The sequence below is a fragment of the Saccopteryx bilineata genome, chromosome 4 (assembly GCF_036850765.1).
Source record: "Saccopteryx bilineata isolate mSacBil1 chromosome 4, mSacBil1_pri_phased_curated, whole genome shotgun sequence".
Lineage (NCBI taxonomy): Eukaryota > Metazoa > Chordata > Mammalia > Chiroptera > Emballonuridae > Saccopteryx > Saccopteryx bilineata.
In genome coordinates this window covers 223,462,133-223,477,244 of record NC_089493.1, presented here as the reverse complement: position 1 = coordinate 223,477,244, position 15,112 = coordinate 223,462,133, and the positions used below count along the sequence as shown (strand labels likewise).

Below are 15,112 nucleotides of genomic sequence, written 5' to 3'. Positions count from 1 at the left end.
AACACTGATCTATGCTATACTTCTTCAGGAAAGAGAACAATTATATTTATCATCTTAAGAATTGACTTCTAACTGTTAAAAATACGATAAAAGGGTTTTTGAGGGTGCTTATTTTTACCTTGAATGCTAATGATAACTTTTATTTAAATGTGTTCAGAAAAAAAATTGTCACGTATTTTCTATGTGGATTAATTTCATTATTTTTACACCCTTGTGCTTGACTGTTTAAGTTAGGCTTCTTTTTCTTTATTTTTTTTTAACATTTTTTTATGTCAGAGCAGTAAAATTTTACTTATTTATATAGACTTTGTACCATACTTCATCAAGAAAATGTGAGGCAGTGAACTGTATTATAAGTTTTCATTATTGAGTCATGGGAAATCTTTTAAAATGAAGAACTTAGGTAATCAAATGAATGGTGTCCTTTAAAGTGCTTGCCTTGGATTCTGCTATTGCTGTTTTAACTCAAAACCTATTTGAATGTCCTCTTTTGTAATTTTCTTTAAAGTCAGTTAATGATACTATATAAGAAATTATTTTATTATAGTTTAGTCATATTTCTGGCTTTATTTTACCAAAAGTATAACTTAAGTTCATAAAATATAAAATTTGCTATCATGAAAGATGTTCTAAAGAACATGCGGGTGATTTCAGAAGAGATATTGTGCATGATCTGAGCAGTAGCAGCTACATTGTCATATGAGAGACTGTACCTCTCTGGTTTACTACTTTGTAGGGAATAGCAAACTTACAGGACTGTTTTGTTAATGTTGCCAATTTATAGTTATCCCATATTAATTCATTGCAGTCTGCTGGCCAATGGAGTTAGAATGTATTCCAGAACTTATATATACATGTTTTTCCTCATTGAAATGACCAGGGCATACAATACAATGTATTTACAGTTAGTTGAGTGTGTAGTTTGTGTGAGTCTTAAATGTTGAACTGTTTTATAGTTGTCATTTAAATATGCTAGAGATGATAGCTTTTTTTATTTGTTTCAGCTTTTAACTGCTTTTGAGAATGCATTGGACTTATCAGATAAGATTCCTAGTGAAGATCACCAAGTACTTTATAGACATTTCATTCATTGTTTATCTAAAGTAAGTTGATTTTGACATCTCTAATGTGAGTTTTCTATTCTAAATAGGAAAGCGTCCAGAAGTATATTTTACTACTACTTAGTTTATTTTACTTTTATATTTTCAAGTTTCCTCATGAGACTGCTAGGTTGAAGAAGGCCTGTGAAGGAATGCTAAACATCTATCCCACTGTACAGTATCCATTAGAAGTGCTTTGTTTGCATTTAATTGAATCAGGTAATTTTTTCTTTATTATATTATGTGTCCTAGAAGTGTATGAATGTGTGGGAGTGATGTTATTATTAATCAAAAATTGTTTTAGTGCCTACACTGGGTAATGTTTTGTTTCAATATTTTAGACGTAAAAGATGGTACAATGTAGTCTTTGTGCACATGAAAAGGCTGATAATTATAGGAAAGTATAGTGATACAAAGGAATTATGAGTTGTTGATTAGTGAAGTGTTTTTGAAGGTGGGAATTGGAAAAGGTCTGGAATTTCCCATAGAAATTACATAAACAGGAGGAGGTAAAATGTGCTCTAGAATAGATGGCTTAGTAGAGGTATGGAGCTAGGTGCAGTTTTGGGGAATAATAAAATAGTTTTATTTGCTATAGTGAAAGTAGTGAAGATATAGTTTGGTTTAAATAGGTTGAACTGTATTACATAGGGCTATGAATGTCACACAGAGGATTTTGTGGAAGATTAGCTTTCCCAGCATTAATGTAATTGTGTCACAGGTACATTATTGTAAATACCATAGTATAAGAATGAAGTTTGCAAATGTTCTACTCTTTTAATGAACAGGAGCAGATTCAAGTCAGAGTGTCTCAGTGCCTGTTTTATGCTCTTGCTTCTTTGTGTACTTTTTGGGGGGAAGAAGAGAAGTGATCATAGCTGGCTTGCTGGGAGTTGCCCAGAACTGGAGCAGTGGAGGTGAAGGAGAACATCCTGCCAGCCAATTAATAGTTGTTTAATATTACAATAATATTGTAAGCACTATAGTCCACCAGCATTGTGCTCTAGCTACATCTGGCTGAACCCTAGGCTGGTGTTCAGCCAGTTTACAGGAGGAAATGTATTAGTTTTCACAATAGCCTCTTCTCTTTCTTCAATATCTGTCTGAATAAGTTGTTTTTTTAATAGTTTGAACATTACTTTTATTCATGTCTATATTCCCTTGATGTGAACAAAGTTCACAGAAACCAATTACTGAAATAAAAATAATAGTACTGGCACAATAGTAATGACTGTAAGTTATTAAAGAACTTTTCTAATCAGTTTTTTCCTCTTTTTCATAAATGAGTAAACACATGGCAATGCTTTGTGCATGAGTGACCATCACATGTTCATAGTAGGAAAGTGTTTGAACAACTATAGGAGATACCTGAGGGAACATTGCTGTTAGAAAGCTATCATTCTCCTCTCAGCTCTCCCTACTTTAACTTCCCCTTATAAGTCCTACTCGTACTTATAGTCCCCCTGGAGTGAATTAAATATAGAACTGTTACCTTCGGTCTCGGAATTTTATTTTCCTTTGGCAATTTGGACTTTTTCCCTTACTTTGTCTGAGTCTTTAGACTTGCAAGAGCACTCTTCATAGACATGAGAAAAGAAAACATTACAAATGTCATGTTGAGTCAATTTATGAAGTATAAAATCTTTAATATGGTGTGCAGGAGAGATGGTATAGAAGATAGACTCGATTTAAGTAAGTGATACTGGGAAATGATAACAATTAAAAGCAACAATGAGCCTTGGCCAGTTGACTCAGTGGTAGAGCGTCAGCTCAGTGTGTGGAAGTCCCAGGTTCAATTTCCGGTCAGGGCACATAGGAGAAGCGTCCATCTGCTTCTCCACCCCTCTCCTTCTCTTTTCTCTCTATCTCTTTCTTTTCTTCCCCTACCCATGGCTTGGTTGGAGCAAGTTGGCCCCAGGTGCTGAGGATGGCTCCATGGCCTTGCTTCGTTCTAAAATAGCTTGGTTGCTGAGCAACAGAGCAGTGGTCTCAGATAGGCAGAGCATTGTCCCATAGGGGGATTGCTGGGTGGATCCCAGTCAGGATGCATGGGGGAGTCTTTCTGCCTCCCTGCTTCTCACTTAAGGAAATAAATAAATAAAAAGTAACACTGGATAAAAAAAATAGGAGAGGTTTTTAGAGGTAAGGAGGGAGAAATCAATTTTAACTTTTTAATTTTTTTATTTTTTATTTTTTTATTTTTTATTTTTTTTTGTATCTCTCTGAAGCTGGAAACGGGGAGAGATAGACAGACTCCCGCATGTGCCCGACCAGGATCCACCCGGCACGCCCACCAGGGGGCGATGCTCTGCCCCTTCGGGGCGTCGCTCTGCTGCGACCAGAGCCACTCTAGCGCCTGGGGCAGAGGCCAAGGAGCCATCCCCAGCGTCCGGGCCATCCTTGCTCCAATGGAGCCTCGGCTGCGGGAGGGGAAGAGAGAGACAGAGAGGAAGGGGGGGGGAGGAGAAGCAAATGGGCACCTCTCCTATGTGCCCTGGCTGGGAATCGAACCCAGGTCCCCCACACGCCAGGCCTACGCTCTACCGCTGAGCCAACCGGCCAGGGCCCAATTTTAACTTTTGAGTGTCCTGAAAAGTTGGCCAAATATAGAGTAATGGTATATATGAAAGATAAGTTGTGGAGAGATGTTAATGGGCATTCAAAGGGAATTGCCCGTTAATGGTTTGCAGATGAGCAGTCGATACTAAGGCTAGACGTATGGTTTGGAAGTCATTTGTATGTGGGTGTTTTGTTTTGGGTGGCAGACTTTGCTCAGAGACTGAGTTTGTCTTTGCCAACAGTTTATTTAACACAGGTTCACTGTGGGAATTTCACAAGCCAGTAGCATATGGATAATGTCTCTTAACAAGTCATTAAAGACATTAAAGACATGACATGCTCCAGACCAACAATAGATTAATCACACTATTGTTTAAAGTAAAGGTAGATGAAAAGAATCAGGTCCAAGTTTAGTTGTGATGCACCTTTTCTACAAGGCTGGTTCTCTTCTTGGGGAAGGATGGTAACCAACTGAGAGCTACTAATACAAAAACCTGAAAAGTTCCTTGTAGCTAGAGCACATTGCTGGTGGACTACAGTGCTTACAATGTTATTGTAATATTAAACAACTATTAGTTGGCTGACAGTATGTTCTCCTTCGGGGGCCACTGCACAGATTTCACCACTGCTGAGCCAATGCCCAAAAGGTCTTTGGAGAGCTTTGGATTAACAAAGGACCTCCTTGCCCGGACCAAACGCTTGTGAAAATAGTCTCACAAACTCCCAGTGCTTATAATCTTAATGTTCCCTTGCTATAATTGCTTCTTCATGTCTTTTATCGATAAGTTTTCAGTGGTACCCTTTAGCAGCTGAGCTGCTGAGAGCTTATCCATGACAACAGATGAGATGATGATATCCTGACACATCTTACTTCATTCACTCTTATATTAAAACAGCTTTGCTCTTAAAAACAAGTCAGACAGAGAAACACAAATGCCATATGATTCTATTTATATGTGGACTCTAAAGGGCAGAATGACTGACCAGGTGGTGATGCAGTTGGATAGAGTGTTGGCCTGGGACACAGAGGACCCAGGTTCGAAACTCCGAGGTTGCTAGCTTGAGCCCAAAGGTTGCTGGCTTAAAGCCCAAGGTTGCTGGCTTGAGGAAGGGGTCACTGGCTCGGCTACAACCCCACTCCCAGTCAAGGCACATATGACAAAGCAGTCAATGAACAACTAAGTTGCTGTAATGAAGAATTGATGCTTCTCATCTCTCTCCCTTCCTGTCTGTCCCTGTCTCTCTCTTTCTTGCTCTCTCTCTAAAACAAAAACATAATAAATGAACAAACAAAATAGAAACAGCCTCAGAACTACAGAGAACAGACTGATGGCTGCCGGGGGGGGGGGGGGCTTGGGGACTGGGTGAGAAAGGTGAGGGGATTGAGAAGTACAGATGGGTACTTATCAACTAGCTTGGGGATGTAAAGTACAGCATCAATAATATAGTCGATAATATTGTAATAACTATGTTTGGTGCCAGGTGCGCACTTAAGGGACCACTTTGTAATGGATATGATTATCTAACCACTATGCTATACACTTGAAACTAATACAAAATAAACTGTAATAGAAAAATAAAGTTAAAAATTCTTTATTTTTGTCATAAACATGTGGATTTGAAATTAGAGCAATACAGTCCACAGAAATAGGTAAAAGTGAAGTGTAGTGAATGACTTCAGATGATGCCTAAAGGACAAGGGGATGAGAACTGTACCTGGACAGCTCTGGCCAGCTTGAAGGGGAAAGGAGGGGAAGGGGCAGGGGAAGTAGAGAACGGAAAAGAGGAAAGGTCAGGGAGGAGGCTGGGGGCCTGCAGAGCAGCAAAGAAGCAACCAAAGTGCATTTCAGAAAGATGTACGACTGATTTTATAATTAGGAAGCCTTCGTTAGCACTGTCTTTTGAATCAGAGTTATTGAATTGGAACTTAAATTACAGTGATGGAATAAGAGTAGGGAGAAGTGGTTAGCAGGTATAAAAGGACTTGAAAATCGAGGGACTTGACTGACTGCATTTAAGGGAGAGGAAGAGGAAGCATGCAAAAGGAAAGTAAGCTTTTAGAGGAGGAGGAGGAGGAAGAGAGGATTGCAGTAGTGTCACCTGGCAGGAGAGTTTAAGAAGAAAGGACTAGTTAACATTAGGAACAGTGCATTGAGGTCAAAGGAGGATGAGGTATGCTAAGAGTCTTGCTGTATGTAAGAAAATGCTTGAGTGGGTGTATTTCGCTGATAGGAAGCATCGTTCCTGAATCACCCAGTTCCTTTAGATTTTAACAGGAGTCCCAATGTGTTTCCAACATACGTGAACTGATTTTCTTTATTGTGTTACATCTGGTACTAATTCCTCTACTCCTTTTTCTACTGTTAAAATTGCTATTAAGAAATTAATGGCCAGTGTTTACTCTTTTCTGGCTATGACTGTTTATTAGTGGTTTGTACCTTTTCTTCATTCTTTACCTGCTCAAATGCCAGATGGCACAAGAGGATACTTTGAAATTTCTTCCCGAGAACTGATTGAATGCTTTCTTAGTAAGCACTTTTATTCCTATAGTCCTTATATTCCAAAAAGCCTACAAAAATAAGAAGAAATAGAATCAGCAAATAGTCTGCAAAGTTTTGCACCTGAATTCACTATGTATATGACAAAGTTCTCAAAAAAATAGGTAGCACCCTGGCTGACTGGCTCAGTGGTGGAGCATTGGCCCGGTGTGTGGAAGTCCCTGGTTCGATTCTTGGCTGGGGCAAACAGGAGAAGCGCCCATCTGCTTCTCCACCCCTCCCCCTCTCCTTCCTCTCTGTCTCTCTCTTCCCCTCCTGCAGCCAAGGCTCCACTGGAGCAAAGTTGGCCCAGGCACTGAGGATGGCTCCATGGCGTCTGCCTCAGGTGCTGGAATAGCTCCAGTTGCAATGGAGCAACGCCCCGGATGAGCAGAGCATCGCCCCCTGGTGGGCATGCTGGGTGGATCCCAGTCGGGTGCATGCAGAAGTCTGTCTCTCTGCCTCCCTGCTTCTCACTTCAGAAAAATACAAAAAAAAAAAAGTAGCAGGGGGATTATGCTGATTGATTAGAGAGTTTGTCCATATTCTGGAGTGGAAGTTCAATAGTTAATACAGAACAGTGGGAAACTGTTTAATGATTCCTATTTTCCTTTTATTGTTCCTGTAAACCAAACTTCTTGTGTACTAGGAACTTCTGAAAATCTCTATGTTCTCTACCTTCCCCAGAGTACTCTAATGTCTGTGGAATTTGCTACTTGACAGCAGTTAATTACCGGATTCTCTTCCATTGGCAACAAATGTATTTCATTCTCATTTGTCCTCCTTTGAGACTGGTTGATTTTCAGATTGACTGTTTATAAAGATTCACATAAATAGTGAATAGCTTTCATAGTTGTCATCTGACAAATGTTCTTTCATGCTAAATGAACTTTTTGATTTATTTTGCTTTATTGCTAAAATGGGAGAAAAAAAGAAAGTTTGGTTCTTCAATCTGCAGAGAAAAGAGTTTAAGATTTTGTGTTGTAGAAATATTAGAAAATCTAGGTGAAAATAAAGAAATAAGTACATGCTGTGTTTCCCTCCACCAAATAGATTTATTTATTTATTTATTTAAAGATTTTATTTATTGATTTTTAGAAAGAAAAGAGAGAAGAGGGGGGTGGCGGGAAACATCATCTCATCATAGTTACTTCTCCCATGTGCCGTGACTGGGCAAGCCCAGAGTTTTGAACTGATGACCTCAGCATTCCAGGTGGGCACTTTATCCACTTTGCCACCACAGTTCAGGCCCAACAAGGTTTATTTAAAAGAAAAATTCTATAGTAGTGATCAGTTGTTTTGGGATGTGAGAAATGATTAGTTATTTTTTAAAATTCACGTTTTTGGTAAGAACCTTTAGGAAACAGACTTCTCATGCATCTGCCCTGGACCTCCTCAGAATGTATTTTATCCTTGGAGATTTAGCATTCCCAAATCTGGCTTGCCTTAGCGAGGAATATATATCGTATTGTCAAGCTGCTTTAAAGTCTTTAAATATGTAATCTTGGAGTCTTTTAAGTGTTAAAAATAGCAGATAAATTAAATAAATGATTTCTATTGAAAAACAAGGAGGTCAATTTCCTATCATGCTGTACATTTAGATGGTATTTTCAACAGGAATTAGTATGGAGGAGAGGAAGATTGAGGATTGAAGCTAGAATAGTCCTTGTCTGTGCACAGAATCAGTTGTGTTACTACTGCAGGTGGTTTTTGAGAACACTACAGAGAATTCCTTTAAGTGCCATCTGGTCATATGTAAAGAATATGTTACACAGGACAACAGGACAAACATGAGTGGGATCCTCCCACATCTCTTTTTGTTTCTATAATTGTGCTTCCAGATATTAGCAAAGGGGAATATGTTAGGAAAGTTTACCTTATTTTAGAAGTTTTTGTGTTCATCCTATCCTTTAGGAAACTATTTTCAAGTACCTATCCACAGTTGGCTTACCTGTGTGCAGTTTTAGGTACCCTGAATATAGATCATCATGGAAAGACTCATGGTAGACTTTTTTTCTTTTTATCCCCAGTGAGTGTTCTCTAATAAAAAGTTTATGTAACCAAGGCAGTCTGTCAGGAGTTGTGTTTCTAGGGAGTAAGAGAGTTTTGATTCAGAGTGGTAGAAATTGAAGGTGAAATTGTAATAGCCATTTCATTTTCTTTTCTGAGACAGCTTTTGAGATTTAAATTATATGGGGTTTAGGGCTTTGATATTTGGTAGATGTATGTTAATAACTTTTTCTTTTAATTCCAGGAAGTCTTACTGATGAGGGACAGCAGTATTGTTGCAGACTAGTGGAAATGGATTCAAAAAGTGGTCCAGGCCTCATTGGTTTAGGCATTAAAGCATTACAAGACAAAAGGTTTGAAGATGCTGTTAGGAACTTAAAAGAAGGTAAGTGTACAGTGATGGCATGTAACATGGCCATCGTTGTTATTCGTTCAAAAGTTATTTATCTTTGAACCTTTCTTTAAGGAATGTATATTTAAGATAGGAGTAAAAAAAATGAACTTACATGCTCGCGAGTATGCTTAAGCTTGAATTCCAGCTCTGCCACTTACTGATTTCAAGACCTTGGATAAGTTAATTAAATTGTCTCAGTGTCTTCATATATAAAATAGGGATAATAATATCTCCATTCTTACATTGAAATTGAGATCTGAATGACAAATATACCTGTGGTGGTGGGAAGAGCATTTCAGGCCAAGGAATGAAATAGGCTGAGGTTAGACCAGGCATGGCTAACATACGGCCCACGGGTGGGGTCCAGCCCGCGATTAAATTTTTTTTTTTTTTTTTTTTTTTGTATTTTTCCGAAGCTGGAAACGGGGAGAGACAGTCAGACATACTCCCGCATGCGCCCGACTGGGATCAACCCAGCACGCCCACTAGGGGCAATGCTCTGCCCACCAGGGGGCAAAGCTACCCCTCTGGGGTGTTGCTCTGTTGTGACCAGAGCCACTCCAGTGCCTGGGGCAGAAGCCAAGGAGCCATCCCCAGCGCCTGGGCTATCTTTGCTCCAATGGAGCCTCAGCTGCGGGAGGGGAAGAGAGAGACAGAGAGGAAGGAGAGGGGGAGGGGTGGAGAAGCAGATGGGCACTTCTCCTGTGTGCCCTGTCCGGGAATCGAACCCGGGACCTCTGCACGCCAGGCTGACGCTCTACTACTGAGCCAACCAGCCAGGGCCATCCACGATTAAATTTTTAATATTCTCCACACGACGCACTGTGGAAAAGAAATAAGTGGTACATTTAAATCGCTATACATACTGACCAGGCAGTGGCGCAGTGGATAGAGCGTCTGACTGGGATGCGGAGGACCCAGGTTCGAAACCCCGAGGTCACCAGCTTGAGCGCGGGCTCATCTGGTTTGAGCAAAGCTCACCAGCTTGGACCCAAGGTCACTGGCTTGAGCAAGGGGTTACTCGGTCTGCTGTAGCCCCACGGTCAACGCACATATGAGAAAGCAATCAATGAACAACTAAGGTGTCGCAACTAAATCGCTATACATAAACTGATATCTTTAATAATCTTCAGCTCAGCTTATATTTGTGAGCAAACTTTTTTTTTAATGAATCTAAATAAAAGTACAAGATCAAGATTGAATGATTTACATTTGGAGACTGTGTTAAGAATAGCTACTACAAGTATAGAGCCAGATATTATAAAAATAACAGGCAATACAAAGCGCCTCAACACATCACATTAGTTTTTTGTTAATTTGTTGTACTAAATTACTTAACATTTATTCATAAACAAATTACAATAAAATTTTGTTTACTTAAACAAATTGTTTTTGTATTTAACATTTTTAAATTTTAATATTTTGTCTGGCCCGTGAAAAAAGTTTTCTTTCTAATCTGGTTCGGGGGCAAAAACTGTTGGCCACGCCTGGGTTAGAGGAAAGCTGGCAGTCAGGGAATTGCTTGTAGTTTGGCCAGATTTGCAAATGAAATGTGGGAGCAGGAAGAGGACAAGAAGTGAGGCTGCAGACCTTGTTAAGCATCCTAAGGCAGCAGGGAACCAGTGGAAGGTTTTAAGCAGGGGATTTTCATAATCTCATATTTTTACAGATTTTCTCACCACAGCATAGAGAGAGAATTAGAGTGGATGGCAAGCACTTGAAGTGTTCTGGGATAAAGATGATGGAGACTGAACTGCAGTCCTGGTGGTAGAGAAGTGGATTGGGGCCTGGAGTCAGAGTGACCTTGTGACTGATGAGATGTGAGAGATGAGAAAGGGGGAGAGTCTGATTTGGAGAGTAGGTGGTGGTGTTTTCATCTCAATAGTCATGGAAACCTTGGATTTTGTGCTTGTTTTTATTCTTTTAGGGTTAAAAGAAAGTCCTCTCTGCACAACTGGATGGTATCATCTGGCAGAAGCCCAAATCAAAATGCATAGACCTAAGGAAGCTGTTCTTTCATGCAATCAAGGTATCCTTGATGTTTTCAAGTTGTCCAACCCTGTACCTTTTCATCTTGGTGAAGAAAGAGAGTGGTTTAAAAAGACATGTATCTTAAAGAGTGCTATATTTTATTTATTTATTTATTTTTGTATTTTTCTGAAGTTGGAAACGAGGAGGCAGTCAGATAGACTCCTGCATGCGCCCGACCGGGATTCACCTGGCATGCCTACCAGGGGGCGATGCTCTGCCCATCTGGGGCATTGCTCCGCTGCAACCAGAGCCATTCTAGCACCTGAGGTAGAGGCCATAGAGCCATCCCCAGTGCCCGGGCCAACTTTGCTCCAGTGGAGCCTTGGCTGCTTGAGGGGAAGAGAGAGACAGAGAGGAAGAAGAGGGGGAGGGGTGAAGAAGCAGATGGGTGCTTCTCCTGTGTGCCCTGGCCGGGAATCGAACCCGGGACCTCTGCGCGCCAGGCCGACGCTCTACCACTGAGCCAACTTGCAAGGGCTGCTATATTTTATTTTTGAAGTTACCAACTAATTTAAATTTCATTGAGGTTAAAAAATGCCAGGTCTCTATGCATGCCTATTAGTGTATTTTTAAACTGACAATGAATATTTGTCAAAGGTTTCTCACTCTTGGAGTTTTGACAGTCAGTTTGGCTTGTGTGGTGGTGCTCTGTCTTGTAACAATAAAGTTCCTGGTGTGTTCAGGACCTTCACTAGTTCCTAGATAAAGAAAGGCATCTTGGAGCCCATTTGAATGGCATGGGATAGAAAATCACAAGTGATTCATTGCTCTGGTACAGCTGGTGGCCTACCCTCTTTTGTTGAGAAACAATTCACCCTGGTCCATTCTAATTCAGCTTCTTTCCCTTCTCAGTAACCTTAATTTGCTATGTTTGTTATAGATGCATTGGCTGAGAGCTAACCTTTGTTATGTAGCAGAAACCACAGCCATCATTGTTTCAGGATATCCAGTCTTGTTATGTTGTGTGAAGATAAAAGTTTTGTTTTTATTTTATTTTTTGTGACAGAAAGAGAGAGGGACAGATAGGGACAGAAAGATAGGAAGGGAGAGAGATGAGTAGCATCAATTCTTCATTGCAGCACCTTAGTTGTTCATTGGTTGCTTTTAATATGTGCCTTGACCAAAGGGCTACAGCAGATCGAGTGACCCCTTGCTCAAGGCAGCAACCTTGGGTTCAAGCTGTTGAGCTGTGCTCAAACCGGATGAGCGTATGCTCAAGCCAGTGACCTTGGGGTTTCGTACCTAGGTCTTCTGCATTCCTGTACAATGCTCTATACCCTGTGCCACCGCCTGGTCAGGCTGAAGATAAAGGTTTTAAATTGAGGTCTGTTCTGTTTTAAATTCAGATATTTCCATAAAGAGTTCAGGGGAGAATTTATATTTAGCTTTTAATTATCATATGTATGGTTTTGACTATTATTGTAACTAATTTATTATATGTCTCTTAAAAAGAAAAGAAGGGAAGTGATATGGTTGTATTCATTTAGATGTCCTTAATTTTGTCAGCTCTGAAGAACATGGATAATCTTGGTATGTCTGGTGGCAGTCTTCATCAGAAGAATCTTTGTCTTCGTTTGAAAGCAGAGGCTTTGGTTAAACTCTCAGATTATGAATCTTCGGAGGAAGCACTTCGTACTCTTGATCAGGTAGTCTTATCATTGCATTTTCCCTTCAGCTGACTTAGTCTCCAGTCAACCAGGCATCAAGGGCGTTTTCTTACCACGTTTACTTATGTGAGTTTTGTGTTAGAGGTATAACTTCACCACATCTGTGCTTTTGTAACTCCTAAGGTTATCTGCTTCTCCTTACTTATTTACACTGCTCTTCATATGATACAATGTCTTACTTTAGTTCTTGCTCTTATTATTCTCTTCTCTTTTTGCCCTCTTAAGTTACTACTTGATTATTATTAATTTGGGATTCTAAATTTTTTCTCACAGAATATATTTTATAGGTTATTGACAGGAATAACTAAGGACCAAGTAGCTTCATGGTAGGGAATGTTCTTTATTTGTTTTATGCAGTTTAATAAAACACTCAGAGGAAGATTGATATTTAAGAAGCAAACTGATTTCATAATGTTATTTATTCAAGCAATTTGAAATTCCCTAGCAAAAAATTTAACTGGTAAGTTACGAATTATAACAATAGTGCCTTTAAAGATTTTTGTCAGATGAAAGCATTTTAAATCTAAATTTAAATTTATATCATTCAGTATATTGCAAGGTTTTGACTTTAAAAAAATCTGTTTTGTATATTTCAAAGGACTTTACATTTCGTATTATTTCTTTAAAATTAGTAGTTGGAAGCATCCTTCAAGAACTAATACTTTATTTCCTCTTTGCCTTCTACCAATAATGTATGAATGCTTTGTGGAGGTCTTTTCAGTATTTTATTTTTATAAGAAAACAAAATGAAAAGTGCCTTGGAAAACTGATAGCACCCAGGTCTGAGACAGAAAACATACAGGAAGAGCCAGAACATCTTTCAGTGCTAGAAATCAAGGAAACTAAAATGGTCCTAGATTTGTCAGAGAGACTCAGGAACTAGCATGAATGCATCCTCACTGGTTAAAGAGTGGGCAGTTTGAGCACCAGAAACTGCAGTGAATTGAAAGACATCAAATATGTTTATATACAAGTGTTCATGATGATACAAAAAAAAATTTTCAACAAAACATCCTCAATAAAATAAATCTTTGGAGGATGCTAAAGACCAGTTGAAAAGAATTAAGGCATTTATGATGCCTTTCCTCTATGTACTGTTCCTAAGAATAATCAAATAGATAAAGAGGAAAGGAAAGTTCTCTTTGTTGAAGTATTCCACAAACGAATGATAAAATGAGAAAAGTAATCACCACTTTTGCAATCTGTAATGAATGAATAGATACAGGCATTTAGTATCAGTGGCTGCGAGCATCATGAAAAGAAAAACAACCAGACATAACCAAGTGCAAATACATGTGAGGTATTCTTTTTTTTTTTTTTTTTTTTTTTTTTTAACAGGCAGAGAGAGAGTCAGAGAGAGGAACAGACAGGCAGGAATGGAGAGAGATGAGAAGTATCAATCATCAGTTTTTCGTTGCGACACCTTAGTTGTTCATTGATTGCTTTCTCATATGTGCCTTGACTGTGGGCCTTCAGCAGACCGAGTAACCCCTCGCTAAAGCCAGCGACCTTGGGTCCAAGCTGGTGATCTTTGCTCAAACCAGATGAGCCCGCACTCAAACTGGCAACCTCGGGGTCTTGAACCTGGGTCTTCTGCATCTCAATCCAACGCTTTATCCACTGCGCCACTTCCTGGTCAGGCTATGTGAGGTATTCTTGCCAAAACATCAAACCTGAATCAGATTAGGCTTCTAGACCTAATTTACAGAAGATCAGGGAACAGAACACGTCACACTATGAGAATACATTTAGCAAAAAACCAGATTATGAGAAACTGACAAATGGCCCATATTTTTCAACAGTTAAATTGTAAGGGAGAAAGAAGAAAAGGGTGGAAGGAATGCTAAAGATGCTTAAGAGATATGTCATTGGTGAATATGTTCTCCCATTCAATGGATTTCCTTTTCATCTTATTAATGGTTAGAACATATTCCCCACTGATACATCTGATAAAGAGTTAATATCCAAAAGGTGTGAAGAACTCAACACCAAAGAAAAAAAAAAGCACAAACAATCTAATTAAAATATGGGCAAAGGAACTAAAGAGACACTTCTCCAAAGAGGACATAGAGATGGCCAACAGACATATGAAAATATGCTCAACATCACTAATAAGAGAAATGCTAATTAAAACCATAATGAGATAATACTTTACACTTGTCAGAATGACTGTCTTCAATAAATCCACAAATGACAAGTGCTGGTGAGAATGTGGAGAAAAGGGAATCTTTGTGCACTGCTTGGTGGGAATGCAGACTGGTGCAGCCGCTGTGGAAAACAGTATGGAGATTCTTCAAACAACTAAAAATGGAACTGCCTTTTGACCCAGCTCTTCCATTGCTAGGAATATATCCTAAGAATCCCAAAACACTGATTCAAAACAAAATATGCACACCTATGTTCATTGCAGCACTATTTACAATAGCCAAGATTTGAAAGCAGCCCAAATGTACATCAGTAGATGAGCAGATAAAAAGCTGTGGTACGCTTACACAATGGACTACTACTCAGCCATAAAGAAAGATCTCTTACCTTTTGAAACAGCATTGTTGTACCTGGAGGTTATTCTGCTAAGTGAAATAAACCAGTCAAGAAAGGCATGTACCTTATGATTTCACTTATACATGTGTGCAATCTAATGAACAAAATAACAAACAAAATAGAGACAGACTCATTGATTCATTTCTACAGAGAACAGACTGACAGATGTCAGAGGAGGGCAACTGGGGTGCTGGGTGAAATAGGCGAAGGGATTAAGCAAAAAACATACCCTCATGGACACAGACAATAGTATAGTGATTACCAGGGGAAAGA

General features: G+C 39.3%; 1 protein-coding gene across 5 annotated transcripts in view; it reads left to right on the top strand.

Moving 5' to 3' along the window:
• Positions 1-15,112, top strand: part of SKIC3 (SKI3 subunit of superkiller complex) — a 100,470-nt gene that overhangs the window by 27,292 nt on the left and 58,066 nt on the right. For all 5 annotated transcript variants that reach the window (XM_066273834.1, XM_066273835.1, XM_066273839.1 and 2 more), the window contains 5 exons: positions 1,005-1,103; positions 1,211-1,319; positions 8,451-8,591; positions 10,528-10,629; positions 12,138-12,277. In XM_066273834.1, coding sequence (XP_066129931.1) covers positions 1,005-1,103; positions 1,211-1,319; positions 8,451-8,591; positions 10,528-10,629; positions 12,138-12,277 — 591 coding nt within the window. The remainder of the gene's footprint in view (positions 1-1,004; positions 1,104-1,210; positions 1,320-8,450; positions 8,592-10,527; positions 10,630-12,137; positions 12,278-15,112) is intronic.